The following is a 15446-nucleotide window of genomic DNA, read 5'->3' as shown; positions in this document are numbered from 1 at the left end:
ATATGGCATAGCCGGAGGGACAAATCCATGACATTAACTTCATGTGTCACGTATAAGTTCACATGATATGAACACTTTTGAGGTTAATAATGGCTTAGCCGAAAGGACATCCGTGACATCTATTATATTAGGCCTAAGCCACTACAAGAAATTCCACTTTTTATGGAGATCAATAATATCGTTAAAAAAAATAGTGAGCAAACATTATACGTGTCATGACTTTGGGTTGTGACACTAACATTTTGATTTTGTATATACTTTTCTTTTCTTGGTTTAATTTATTCACCTGATATCCAGAAATTACTCGTTCAATTAATTCAAATTCGCACACCACATAGGATCCATTTAAAGAGAACCAAAATTATTGCTAAGAAAAACTCAAAATATAAAGAAGTAAATTAATTGTAATTTTTTTCGAACCATAGACATAATTAAGGACGAAAAGATCTCATCCAGTTTAGTTTATTTCGCATTCTCACGCGACTATAACAAGATCCTTATCGGATGAAAAGATGCATAGTTTCAAAATACTACAAGGACAAAATGATAAAATGTTTTTGATTACGTTCCAGAGTAGAACTAAATGAGAACCACATCTAGGTCTCAAGTGTATGAAAACAACGTGTACGTAATAAAAATAGATTGATGAAGAAGAATGAATACATTTGTATAAACCCAAGAAGAATGAACAAAATATATAGAGAAGACTAATGAAACAAAATATAATGAGCAAATGGAGGGGACCAATATATATTATTAATATTGGAGAAATGTCATCATATACTTTGCATACTTCCATTTGCTAAAAAATGTACTACTTTTTTTTCTCAGGAGAAGTAGCCCCCTATGGGACATACCACGCTATGTAACTACCAATTTATAATGATGTCAATTTGACCTTTCCATGACATCAATATTCTACAATTTAATTTAATTTATTTTATTTTTGATATATGATCTAAAATTATTTTCTATAGAGATATTTAATCAATACAACATCACTTTTGACTTGTTATATGGTGATCGTCCGTTATCGTTTTTTAAGTTGGGTTTTCATTTTTTATTTTTAATTAACAATGATATCAGAATCAATTGATAATACGCATGATGGTTTGTGTGTTAGGTGCGGTGGTCTGAATCCTAGAGGGATATGGTGTCAACTGTGGCCAATAAAGTTGTTGATTCTCTTGTGTAGACGATATATTTTTATGTGTTAATTGTCTAAAATTATTTTCTAAAAACATGGAAGTTTAAATTTTGTAATATGAAGAGATGCTAAAAAACATTATATTATTTTTATTTCACGTTAAACCTAAGTCACCCCAAAAGTTTTTTATAGAAGAAAATCTTAGATTATCAATAGAACATAACTTAAGTTGTCATAAATGCTAATAAATTTATAGATTAAGCAGGCTCTCTCATCTATTAGATTAAGTTTTTGAATTGAACTTTTCTGGTAATAATGATATCAGAGTCATTCGATACACGTATGATGTTTTATGTGTTAGGAGTAATGACTGGTGATTATGGATATAATGATCATAAAAATAATTGAAATAAAATATCTCTTTATAGACTTTATTCAAGATTTTAATGATCAATAACTATTTTGACCAAATACATATAGTTACATTTTTTGCTACGGACGACTTATGAATCACAAAAACTAAAGTCTTGGGTTGAAATATTCAGAAAATTTGATTTATAATTCATTTATTAATTTGCCCTAATTATCTGTCAAATTAATTCGACCCCCTTATTTATCACTTCGATAACATACTTTATATCCCGAATTTATTTATTTTTGCGTACAATATGTTATATTAAAGCCTATCGTATATATTAAGATCCACTTTCCAGCATAAATTCATTATTTTATGTATCTTCTCTGAAACTTCAAGAAGGATCCATGTAAATATATATACTGTAGTATTATAAGTATATTAATTAATTACTCCATAGGAAATTGGGGAGGACGTACTCTTTTTATTCTCTTAAACTAAGGATTTTGTCTCATTGTGTCCACTGATCAAACTGAGATATGTTTTTTCTCGAGTAAGATGATATAAAGTAGGCAGAGTTTATAAATTATTAGTTACACACATAAAAATAAAGTATGATTAAGGTGTCAATATTCCACCAAAGAATTAAATCACAATATATCAGTCTCTCTGTTTCAATTTATTTTTCTTAATTTTACATAATATGTTTAACACTACAAAATTAAAGGTTATTTGATACATTTTAAGTATTTTAGTTTAAGATTATAAAATTTTATTTTATTTTTATTTCTTAAATTTCGTATCAAATCAAAATCAGACAAACAAATTAAATCGATTGAAGAAATAATTAAGAAGAAAAGGTCCCACAAAAGTTTAATTGGGAGGAAAAAGTTTTAGATGGGAGAATGTGAGATCATCAGAGTATGGGCAAACTCATATGTGCTTTTATCCCAATTCCCCTTTTTGCTTTTACCCTTTCAACAGTATTCCCCACATACACATATATATAATATTTCTATATTATTATTGTTATGTCCTCAATTCTATCGAAAGAGAACTCTCATCTTCTTGCAAAATAATTAAACTTTCTTAGTCTTGAGTTTAACAAAAAATATTAATGTATTAGTAGAGAATCAAACTTTCAGTGTAATTCAGTTCTAAAAGTTAGCTCATGTATCATAAAAAATTGTACAAAAATAATGAAGAGAAAATTTCATACTCCTTCAACCAATTCAATACATGGAACAATATAACAATTCTCATAAATTAAACCTAAATGGAGCATTAAACCTAAATGGAGTGTGAATAATACTGTTAATCTCTGATATCATGTGAAATTAGGTCTTAGACCTAACGCATATCCTAAAAACTAGCTCATAGGGAGGAGGATTGTTCAAGCCGGTCTTATAAGGAGTCCACTCATCTTATTAACCACCAATATGAGACTTTTGTCATTCTTTAATAAATATATACGAAGTCTAAACTGAAAAGTCTCAAAAAAGACTCAAATAATTAGTATCTTAATTTAATTTTAATATTTTTAATCATGTTGGGCTAAACTGGCTCAAGATTATTGTTTTTTTGTAACATGTGATATTATTCATTTTGTAAATGTCTCAGACCATTAAGAGTATCGTACAAAAATCTTTTTGTATACGATAGTTGATATGTTGGTATTACTATTTCACACACAAACATAAAAGAGATAACAACATGACGAAGATACGTGCGTGCATTTGTGTTCTTTCTTTAAAGAAAAAAAGAACATTTTGATGGTAATAGTTATAAGTAGCTTTCTGCTTAATTTTATTATTAGGTTTTCTTTTTACTCTTTTTTTTACTGGTAATTGTCACCTTTTTATAATCTTTAATCTCACTAATCACTATCTTCCAAAATAAAGATTGATTCAATAAATTAAAAATAAAAGCTGTTTTCTCTGCTTCAGATTTCATCTCCACTATTTTATGTTTTACTACCAAACGTTTGATTAAAACCTTAGCTTTTCAATGATGTTTTTAAGATCCACTCTTTGCCTTGTCACTTTCCATTCCCTCCAATCGTTAATAGTTTAGCTCATGTTCTTAGTTCTTACAATCGATTACTAATTAATCAAAATTATCATTATTTTAAATGATTTACTCACTTAATCTAATTACAAGATTAATTAGTCAATTAGCATAGGGTCTCGATTCATGTTTGCCATATTTTAAGAGTCATTTGGTTCATGAAATAAGACGGAACTAATTAATATTCAGGATTTAAGTTTGAGCTCAAAATATGAATAACCAACTTTATCCTATCAAACTTGGTCTTATATATACCTCACTTCCCAGATGAAATAAATTAGTCAAAGAGTTATAATCTCAAAACTTTATAACTTAGTATTTGATTCTTTTTTGTTTCTCATTCGTTAGATATCCACATCAGAGCTCAACTTAATTCGGATTCATATCGGAAAGTTTCACATTAAAAGGTAAAACGCTTCCTAATAAAAGTGACTCTGATTAAAAATAAAGGAGTACATATCACTCCACCACAACCTTTATAACTTAGTATTAAGATATGTACTCTACCAAAAATGTGTTTATTATTAATTAAACACCTCATTTTGTTTTAAAAAAAAAAGTTTACTCTATAATTTGAAAAGTTGAAACAACTAACTTTCAAAAAAGAGTACAATATACATCCCAAAGAAGATTAGTCTTTGTACTTATATTCCTTTAGACATGAAAAAGTAAACATTAGAAAATTCAAGTAGGGAACTCCACACATACCCTTTGGTCCCCACGAGTGCCTAATTATTGAGTTTTTAAAAAAATGTATGGCCTTTCATTCAAAGTAAGTGCATTTTTCTAAAACAATATTTAATTGTTTGATTGATTAAAAAGTTATATGACATTGATCCCCAATTTAATATAAGATAATCATTTAAAATGTTTGATTAATAGAAATAAAATAAGATAAAGAAATCGAATATTCCTCTCTGAGTACTGTATATCTACTGTCACACACTCAAAACACAAATATACCCTATTTTAGTTAAGTAACCAATAATTAAAAAAAGATTTATTTCTTGTGCTTTTGTTTTCAAAAAATATATTAAAACCTCTTGAGAATATGTGAGTATATACATATATTATCTTATTAAAAGCAATTTGTCATCATTGATGACTTTAGGGTTCCATATCACCATCACATAATCAAAACAATCTTCTTTAATTATTTTCAAGTAATAATAATCAGTCAACTTTCGAGGTCAAAACATTTTTTTGGTACTACATATAGTACTACTAATTAATTAGCACTATCATTATCATATCATAATGTATCTTTAATTTGCTAATAGATTTCTACATAAATAAAACTTACTCCTAATTTTGATCTGCTGCTTTGAATAGATTTCAAGATTTACAATATGGTCACAAAAGATTAAATTATATTTAGTTCTTACTCCTAACTCCATGGTAGGTACAATATGGATATGTTTGGTTTTCAAAAAAAATTCATTTTTGGTTGGTCAACATTCCTGAAATGAAAATATTTTTTCTTATAAAACAAGTTTCTTAAAGACCAAGAAAATGACTTTCTCATTAGAGTACGAAAAATAAATTTTATAAGTGACATTCCACACTGATTATTTCCTCTAGACCTACTCTTACCCCCGCGGCCGCAAGGTTTACCTAAATGATATATTTTCTGCTGACTAATCAAACAATAGAAAATATCAAAATAACAAATAAAATCACTTACTTTCTTTTTCACTTTTTTGGATCCTTGGAAAGAAAGATTATATATATTGGTGTGGTGTATCTAGGTGAAAAAGAATAACACTTTGACCCAAAGACCAACATATTACTTTAGGGTTAGGTGACATATATATTTACAAATGTGTATAATATTTGAAGACAACTTTTATGAAAGGATTAAATTATGGAACTCAAAGTTACACAGATTTGGAAAAAGAGCCCTTAAAAGGAGGTCTAAAGTTGTAGGATTTAAAGGGAGTGTCTTGATAAGAAGACAAAGCATTCAAGTCTGGAGAATATTTGCCTTTCACAATTTTTAATGAAATCCAACAGTAGGGTCTTGTCTCTTCTTGCTTTCTGTATCAAATATCAAATATAAAATACCAAAATTTAATTATTTTTCAAGATTAATTTCTGCCTCTTTTAAAACCTATATTATATTTAGTGCGCGATATTTCTCTATCATACATATTATCTCAATTCTAATAAAATGCAATAGATGAAATGTGATCTTGTCGATAAGAACAAATATAAGTAGAATGTGTAATAGAATCTCAAAGAATAAGTATTTTTTGTTATATAATATTAATAATGATCTTTTTCTGCCTTTTTATTAAGTTTACATTATATCATTTTCATCATGATTGATTCATATCAACTATGTACTTTAAAAAAAAAAAATCATTTGTTATTTGATATCTATATTGGAGTCTAATTAAATTCGAATTCGCATTAGAAAGTCTCACATTGGAGTGTAAAGTGCTCCCTAACAAAGACGACTATGTATCTGGGAAATTACAAAGTAATTTTATTTCGTTAATTAGTTAAATCAAGGACTCCTCGTGTTACAAATTTCTGGTTTCACAAGGCTCTAAAATTTAACAAAAGGCACATATATGATATAGCAATAATTCAGTTCAATACTTTTCAAGATTAGACAGCCTCATGGCCAAATGTCATGTCGATGTCCTTGACCAAGATAATTTTCTACAAATGAAATGCACGTGTATTGTTGAGGAAATATTTAGGGCTTGAGTTAAGTGGAAATCTTATTCAAATTATAAAACGTTTAATTTGTAGTCATTAGTGCATATTGATAGGCCTTAGTCTTCTAGTCTAGGAATATAATTTGAGATAAATCTTCATGCATTATACAAACACATTGGCTACAGATAAGGGAGTAATGTGTAGGTTGAAATGAATTTAGCTGATTACAATTGAATGAGTTAATAAATGAACGGATCAAATTTGGACGGATCATACTTAAATTGAAATAAATTACGTCAAAATGGGCCAGATAATAGTAACGTCATTGTGCAACAACCCAATCCGTCCAATACTTACAAAGTTCTAAAATCTTTGTTTATTTTCCTAAATTTGCTTAATTACCAAACAAAATAAATAAAACGATATATATATATATATAAAGAAGCAATATGACCGCATACAAAATATAATAATATATTATATGTGATTTTAGTTAGATTAAATATATAACCAGAAGTTCACACAAAATGATTTCAAAACTATAGTATATAAGAAGAGTAAAATAAAAGAGATTGACATATTTTTGAAGATGAGATTGTTGCAAATTAAGAAGGAAAAAAGCATGTCGACTACAAAGAATTGTCTAGTGGTATCAAAAGCCTGAAATCCTGCGGAGATATACTGTTGTTCTTTGTGGATTATTTTCCTGTTGTAGCTACACATAACATATTGCACGCACTAAGGTACTATCATGTTCGAAAAATTATATTTTGATGAACAGAATATACAGTACTTATAATTGAAGTCATTGTCCTGGAATTTTAATTTCATATTAGTGAAATTTCATTTGAACTCTTGTCGACTATTTTTTTTTTGTCTCCCTGAGTGTCTAGTATCCATATTGAAGTCTAACAAAATTTGAATTCGCGTCGGAAAATTTCATATTGGAGGAAAGTGTTCCCTAACAAAGACAATTATGTACTCAGAGGGACTTCTGGTTAAAAATGAAAGAATACTTATGTATCACTCCACCACATCCCTGTTGGTATACTCGACTATTTCCATGTTTGGTTATGCATGATTAAACAATGAAAAGTTTCTCTGTTGGCTATGATTTATGAAATGGGCCTTTCTTAACCTATTAATTTTCATAATTTTAACAAGGGAAGATTCAATATAATCCTTTACAATTTGATTTATTTATTTTTTTAAAATGACCTTGCAAAAAATTGGTAACATGTTGTCACTCAGCTTGGAAAAAGCAAAAATTACAATGGATTGATACGCTAAATTTGCTCTCCCACCTCTTTGGTTAAAAAAAAATCAGGTTGAATCGTTAAATTTATTTTAAATTGATTAAAAATCGGATAATAATGGCAAAAAAATAAAAAATTGTTGGCTTTAGAATAAAATGACATCAGAGTGTCATAAGACCCTATTTAGATTTTAACCACTTGTTAAAAAATATTTAAAATTTAGCCAAATGTTCATCGTCCTCCTTTTCGGGTCCAAAGTTTTGAATTATCAGAGCCTAAACTTCTTGACGCATGGACTTGAATGAACCTAAAACTAAAGGTAACGGTAATATCTGTGTACTGAACTATTATGGACTTTGTTTTATAGAGCCCATTTTATGCTATAAACCAAAAACCATGGGCCGAGGAATACAACAGCCCACTAACGTTCTTTCTTTAGACTCCTACGAAGTCCATAGAAAACGGGCCTAGTAACAAATCTCAAGGCCCAATTAAGCCCTCTTTAGGGGTACTTCAAAGAAAAAATGATATTCATCTGTTTTACAAGATTTGTCAATTTTTTTCTTAACTAATTAAGATCTGAATTAATTCTTCTTAGATCTTAATTAGTTCCTCAAGCAACTTTTACATTTTCTCTTTTTTCTTTAATGTAACCCTTCCACGCTCACTCGATGGAAAAAATGGTCGTTACAAATGATTTAAGCGTATGATAGAATGCTAAGTTTATAATTTAATTAAAATACATATAAGTTGGTTGAAACATCAATTTCGAAGAAAACAATTCTCATTTGACTATGAGCTTAGAAGATGAAAAAGGACATAATTAATCATGTATAGCGATACTTGAATTGTCTACCAATCAAATATTTATGAGTACCAAAGATAGAAAGGTAAGAATCAGAGCTAGCATGCCCAATCTCAAGTAAAAGGTAAAAATGATTACTATGGATGTTCACGGTTTGGATAAAAACCAATCCAAATCGAAAAACCAAACCAAACCAATAAAATAAAACCGATTTTATTTGGGTTTGGTTTGGTTTGGTTTTAGATTTTTGAAAATCGATAGTATTTGGTTTGGTTATGGTTTTATTCGGAAAAAATCGAAGAAATAACCGAACCGAACCGATGAATTATATACATATATTTTATTAATATACATACTTACTATATTGTTTTTATAAACAATTTTAACGATCTTATACATATTTTCATTAAAATTTCTTTATAATTTACTTATTGAAAGCAAAAATGCCCAAGATGAAACATTTATCTTATTGATTTCATGTATATGAGTGTCTATGACAATTCATTATGGGACTGAAAATGTTATTGTCTCTTCCTTCTAGGCCAATATAGTGAATTTTAAAGCTTTATTGATAGTAAATTTAGTGATCGAAAGTTCAGTAATTTAAGTCATTCTAACTATTTTTCATTTTGAATGGATTTTTGTCACTTTTTTCACATTTTAAATGAATTGTTTCTTTTATTTTTGTGTATGGTTAATAACCGAATAACCGAACCAAACCAAATCGAAACCGATAATCACCAAATCGACAAATGTATATTATATTTGGTTTGGTTTGGTTTTGATAATTTTAAAACCGATTAAGTTGATTTGGTTTTGATTTTACCCAATAACCGATCCAAATCAACCCGTGAACACCCCTAACTATGGTATAAACTCTAAGCTCAGTGATAAACTTACATGTTTTTTGAAATTTTTGTATATTCTAATTGTTCTATCGAGTATCTGCTATCTTTTACCGACAAAAATTGAAATGTAAGGAATGTCAAATCACACTAAAAAAAATGAGAGCATGCGTGAGTGTCAGCACAATAAGCCATACGTTTTGGAATCCTAGATTTTGACAAATGTATAAATTATGAGTATCTTTCATGTGGTTCTAAAAAGCAAGTCTAGTTGTAGACTCATGGCCTAGTAGTTATGATTCTATTATATTATATTATATAATATAGTATAATATACATCATGCTCATTATAATGCATTTTAAAACTATATAGTATAATTCATTGTGACATTTTATATATATATCACAATTGTACTAGCATAATATTCCTTTTAAAATAACTTCCCACCCACTATTGAAACACTAGACTCCCATGCATCATTGTTTTCTACTTTTTCTCATCATGCCATTGACTTTTAACTCATATCTAATTGGTTTCCCCTTAATTAACTAAGCAAAAAGATTAGAAGGAATTTTATCTTTGATTAACCAATATTATAAATGAGCATTGATTCTTTTTGACATCTTGAACACAAAAGCACATCTTTTTGGACAAGATAATTTGCTCGTTTTGCATAATTTAGGTCAAACATTTTGAATATTTTGAGGCTTAAAACTATGATTAAATTGATTGGCATATTCAATGGGATAAGCTTTTGGCTAATTTTCTTTCAACCAATCAATGGCATTAGAGGTGTCTAATTTTCCAATGTAGTTAACCATTCATTATTAAGGGTCAAGGGATCATGATATTTTTAATCAATTGACTAAAAAAGAATCCACTATAGTTTGCAAATATCGTTATGTAGTTGGTTGTACACTCAAATATATAATAAATGTATACGATAAAATTATGTATGATCATATAGGCTTGCTACTACAATCTTTTTTTTCATTTTTCTTTGAGTCTAGGATCTGTAAGAAACAATTTTTTTTCTAAGGTAGGAACAAGGTTTGCATATACAAAATATTTTTCAAACTTTACTTGTGAAATTACATTAAGTTTGGTGTTGACGATGATAATTTTGTTGGAAATTTATTGTATCCTTTTTCTTTTAGTATATACTTCATTTACATGGACATTAGGTATACTTAATATTACATAATTAAATTGTTGTTAGGTCATAAAATTATTTTAAAATTTTAAAATTAAAAGAAAAAACACATATATGAATTTATATCTTTCAAGGTGCATGGTTGTCAATTTTGGAAGCTTACTTTTTCTATTTATACTTATCATTTATGCAATTGTTGAATATGATATAATAGCACTCAAGCAACAAAGTAATCATGCTTTATCTAATTACTGTTATATAAGTATAATGAAGTTAGGAACTATATATAATTAATTAAAACTCAATATTCTTTTTATGAACAATTGATCATTGACCAAATATAATGATTCATCTTGCCACTCAATTCTTTTCCATTTATGCCACTGACATAGTTGAGATTTGAAAAGATAAATTTGAAACATTAGTTATAATAAAAGAAAGACAACTTGTATAAGTGGTGCATCTTAATTATTTTCCAATTAATTCCCTCCGTTTTTTTTTAAAATGGCAGGGATGCATTGTATTACTCAACATGTTTCATTACATGCAATTCTATTTCTTTTTCACCAGTCACATAAATAATTTCTTTTATTGTAATAATATTAGTGATTGATGATAATATTCAAATTCAAGACTTTTATTTACTCTGACATCATATATTAAAATATACAACTATTTTACTTAAAAAAAATTAAATGATTGAAGTTAATACACTTCTTATTTACTCAATTATGTTGTCCAAACATTGCACACATTACTTCAAATGTTCTATCAATAAGGACACAACTTTTATTTGGTGTTTGTAAATTGATATCCATGTCCATATAAGAACCACTTTTATGCAAAAATTGTACATAAAAATTGTAAAAAAATAATAGAGCAAAAATGTACATAAAATAGTAGTACTAAAATAATAGAGCAAAAGTGGGGGGAAAAATATCATTTCCCAAATAATTGACTATGTAGGACAAATTGTTTTCACCTTTATGCGTAAAACAAGAATCTTGTCACACACTAACTGGAAAAATATACGCCCTGTCTGGCGGAGCTTCTCTCTCTTTATTGTCTCTTGAGGTTTTTCGTTCGGATAAAAATATATCTAAAATATCTTAATTTTTAAAATTTTATAACTAATCCGTGTATGATTTTCTCCATGAAGTATCATAAAATATTTATCGAAACTTATTTTAATTGTCAGTTCATTACTTCTCTAGTTCAGATAGAAAATTTACATGGTTGCACTTGTAATTTATCTAAGCTTAAAAAAAATTAAAATATTTTAGATATGTTTTTGATTTTTTTAACTATCGTTTTCTCGAATAACTTATTTATAAAGTTACAAAATATACCCTGTTTCCTAAACGATCTTATATACCTTGTTCCATTCCACAAGGAAATAGAGTATTTGTTAGTACTATATATATATAAAATAACCAAGAAAAGGAATAGCATCATCGAAAGTTTAATTCCTCACAAATGACCCTTGTCTATGCCTCACTTTTTTCACACTAATCTACACTAACGGATATAAAAGTAATACGGAGCAATAGATTTTGATTCAAATTCTAAAGTTAGTTCATCTGATGAGAATTACTAATTAAAATTATGGGTGTGTTTGATATGAAAGAAAATATTTTTAAAAATAAGTGGATTTTTCATTAAGTTTTTTTATATAAGTAAGTAAATTAAAAAAATACTATCCAAAGAATATATATATTTAATTTAGCAAAATATTATGAGGCTGGGATGAGGAGGGGGTGAGAGTTAGATAGCGGGGTTCAGGGTGTTGGGCGGATAAAGAAGAAATAATGAACTTGAAATATCACTTACGAAACTTATTTTTCATTAGAAAAGTTGAATTTTCCCATTTTTAATGAACTTGATTTCCTAGATAAAAGTGTTCGCAAAATATTTTGACCACTAAATATGAAGGAAAAAATGTCTTCCTTTATACGTAACACACCATATATAAGGAAAACGAAACACAACCATTAATGTGGGAACTCAAGAATGTACTTAACTTTGATATCATTTAGAATTGGACATTTTATTTTATACCACTAAACAGTGTCTAGCGGTCTTTTATTAATAATATAATTAAAAGAAAACCTTGAAAGAATAAATAAAGAACAATATAGAAAATTTTCTTCTTGTATTTATGAATGAATAAAACTATACAATTAGGTTGTATTTATAAAAGTAAGATGACATCTAATGTTAAACCCTAAACGAATAAAATATTCTCAAGATCAATGGAAAAGGAAAAAATATCAAAAGAATGTTTACATGACAGAATTAGAAAAGGAAAAGGAATATCTCCATATCTCCTATGTATGTGCAGAATATATGAAAATAAATCCAACAGCCTCCCTCAAGTTGGAGGGGAGGAAGAAACCCCCAACTTGCCTAAAAGTTGATGATGCACGGGTCCGGCCAAGGACTTGGTAAAGATGTCAACCAGCTGTGAAGAAGATCTAACTTAAGATAAAGAAATTAAATCGGCGAGATATTGTTGACAGACGAAGTGACAGTCAATCTCGACATGCTTTGTCCGTTCATGGAAGACTAGATTTTTGTGATGTGAATCGCAGCAAGACTGTCAGAGTGAAAAGGTACTGGCAAGGAGATCGGAACTGAGAGATCATCAAATAGGCGAACCAACCAAGCAAGTTCGACTACAACCCTCCTCATAGATCTATACTCAACTTCAGCAGAACTGAGAGAAATTGATGTTTGTTTCTTAGATTTCCATGAAATAGGAGAAGACCCGAGAGAAATATAAAATCCACTCACTGATCTTCGTGAATCTGGACAAGTATCCCAATCAGAGTCACAAAAGGCCATCAATTTGAAAAAAGCAGATACAAACATAAATAGACCAATATCATGATCTTTGAGCAAATAACGAAGAACCCGTAAAGCAGCTGCAAGATGAGGTTCACAAGGATCTTGCATATATTGACTCAGATGTTGCACTGTAAAGGATAAATCAGGTTTTGTATGTGTGAGATAATTGAGCTTACCTAACAAACGCATGTATAAAGTAGGATCTTTTATGGGAATCCCTTTATTTGCTAGTAACTTGACATTAGGACCCAAATGTGAAGAAACATGAAATAAATGTAGAGAATCAAACTCTTATAGTAAGTCCAATGTGAATTTCCTTTGGGAAATAATCATACCAGTAGGTTCTCTCATAACCTCCATCCCAAGAAAATAATGCAACTGACCAAGATCTTTAATTTTAAACTCTTTGTCCCGAAAGAGTTTTTAGGCCTGCTAATATAGCTTCATTATTTCTTGTCAACAATATGTCATCCACATATAATGCCACAATAGAAATAGAATCTGCAGATTTCTTAAAAAAAAGAATAATCATTCTTAGTATGACTAAAACCTTTAAAATTGAGAACAGAAGTGAGTTTAGCATACCATTGTATGGATGTTTGCTTAAGTCCATAAATGGATTTTTTAAGCAAACAGACATGGTTAGGAGAAGAAGGTGCAAGACCGGGAAGAAATTTCATGTAAACCTCTTCATTTAAATCACCATGTAGAAAAGCATCGTTCGCATCTAATTGAAACACACCCCATCCATTCTTCAACGCAATAGCTAAAATACACTTGATGGTGGTCATCTTGACTACTGGAGAAAAAGTTTCATTATAATCAATACATTTTCTCTACACATCACCTCTAATGACTAATCTAGCTTTTAGTCTTTCATCACTTCTATCAGAGTGTTGTGTTACCTTATAAAGCCATTTAGATGGCAGAGCCTTCTTACCTGTAGGCAGCACAACAACATTTCATGTGTTGTTAAGGTTTAAAGTTGTAAGTTCTTTATCCATGGCTTCCTGCCAACCCAGATGGTGAGCTGCCTGAATATAGCTGACATGTTCCTATATACTAGTAATGGAATTGAGCATGACTTGATTGTTAGAAGATAAATCACTAAAAGATAAAGACTCAGGAGTAACATGACTTAGGAAACAAGAAGAAGTCACATCAATAAGATGTAGAGCATTGCAAATATAATATTCTATGTAATAAGATTTCTTGTGATTTCTAAAAGATTTTCTGAGTATAGTTTGAACAATAAGTAATAGAGAAGAATGTATAGGAGATATATCATAAGAGGAATTGATATGTGAAGTAACATTGGAAGGAGACGGAGATTTAGAAGGACTAGTAGATATAGGGACATTATCCAAATCAGAAGAATAATCAGAATTCGAATTTGATGTGGAAAATGAGATTCTAAGGGATAATCAGAAGAAATGGTAGTAGTAGAAGGAAATAAAGTAGAATGTAAATCAGATTGTGAAGAGAAAGGAAAATACTCTTTATGGAAAATAACATTCCTAGAGACTGAAATTTTCTTGGTTTGTAGATCCAACACTTTGTAGCCCTTTTTTTCATATGAATATCCTATAAACACACAAGGTGAAGCTTTAGGATCAAATTTAGTTCTATGTAAAGGAAGAGTAAAGACAAAACACAAGCAATCAAAACACTTTAGATGAGAATAAGATGGTTTAACTTTGAACAGAACCTCAAAAGGGGTTCTTGAATTCAAAACACCGGAAGAAAATCTATTTATAAGATAAATAGTTGTTAACAAGCATCCCCCCATTAACCAATAGGAAGGTGAGATTGATATAAAAGAACTCTTGATGTTTTCAATAAATGCTTGTGTTTTCTCTCCACTACTTCATATTGTTGTGGAGTGTGGACACAAGTAGTTTGATGAATAATTCCCTTGGAAAGAAAAAAATTAGATTGAATTTTTCCACAACCTAATTCAAAAGCATTGTCAGTTCTGATAATTTCAACTTTGGAATTGAATTGTCTTTCTACCATAGAAATAAAAGATTAAAGGACAGAGAATGCATTTGATTTAGTCCCAAGTAGATGAGTCCAAGTAGCTCTACTAAAATCATCAACAATTATAAGAAAATACGTATACCCATCATATGTAGTAGATTTATAAGGACCCCAAGTATCCACATGAATTAAGTCAAAAGCAACCTTGGTACAAATAGCACTAGAAGGAAAAGATAATTTTGATTGCCTTGCCATAGGACAAATAACACAAGAAAAAGATAACTTTGAACAAGATTTAGAAAATTGAAAAACTTTCTTCATAT

At 29.0% G+C, this 15446-nt stretch overlaps 1 protein-coding gene across 1 annotated transcript; it reads right to left on the bottom strand.

Moving 5' to 3' along the window:
* Window positions 1-12861: 12861 nt before the first annotated feature.
* Window positions 12862-13934, bottom strand: LOC125827904 (secreted RxLR effector protein 161-like). Its single transcript, XM_049507241.1, has 2 exons — window positions 13778-13934; window positions 12862-13319 (listed from the first exon to the last, which is right to left on the bottom strand). The coding sequence occupies exons 1-2, from the start codon at window positions 13932-13934 to the stop codon at window positions 12862-12864; spliced, it is 615 nt and encodes a 204-aa protein (XP_049363198.1).
* Between the last annotated feature and the right edge of the window lie 1512 nt (window positions 13935-15446).

This window comes from Solanum verrucosum, unplaced genomic scaffold (genome assembly GCF_900185275.1).
Source record: "Solanum verrucosum unplaced genomic scaffold, falcon-dt-bn FXZP01000064.1, whole genome shotgun sequence".
NCBI classification, from domain to species: domain Eukaryota; kingdom Viridiplantae; phylum Streptophyta; class Magnoliopsida; order Solanales; family Solanaceae; genus Solanum; species Solanum verrucosum.
Note: the sequence above shows the minus strand (reverse complement) of the source record. Positions and strands in the feature narration are given on the sequence as shown.

Excerpts from the sequence above, each read along its gene's own strand:
- LOC125827904 (XM_049507241.1), bottom strand. The coding sequence starts at position 13,934 with ATGACCACCATCAAGTGTATTTTAGCTATTGCGTTGAAGAATGGATGG. Across the intron at positions 13,320-13,777 it reads TTCTTCTCCTAACCATGTCT|GTAAGCTCAATTATCTCACA; the intron begins GTTTGCTTAAAA and ends TGCGTTTGTTAG.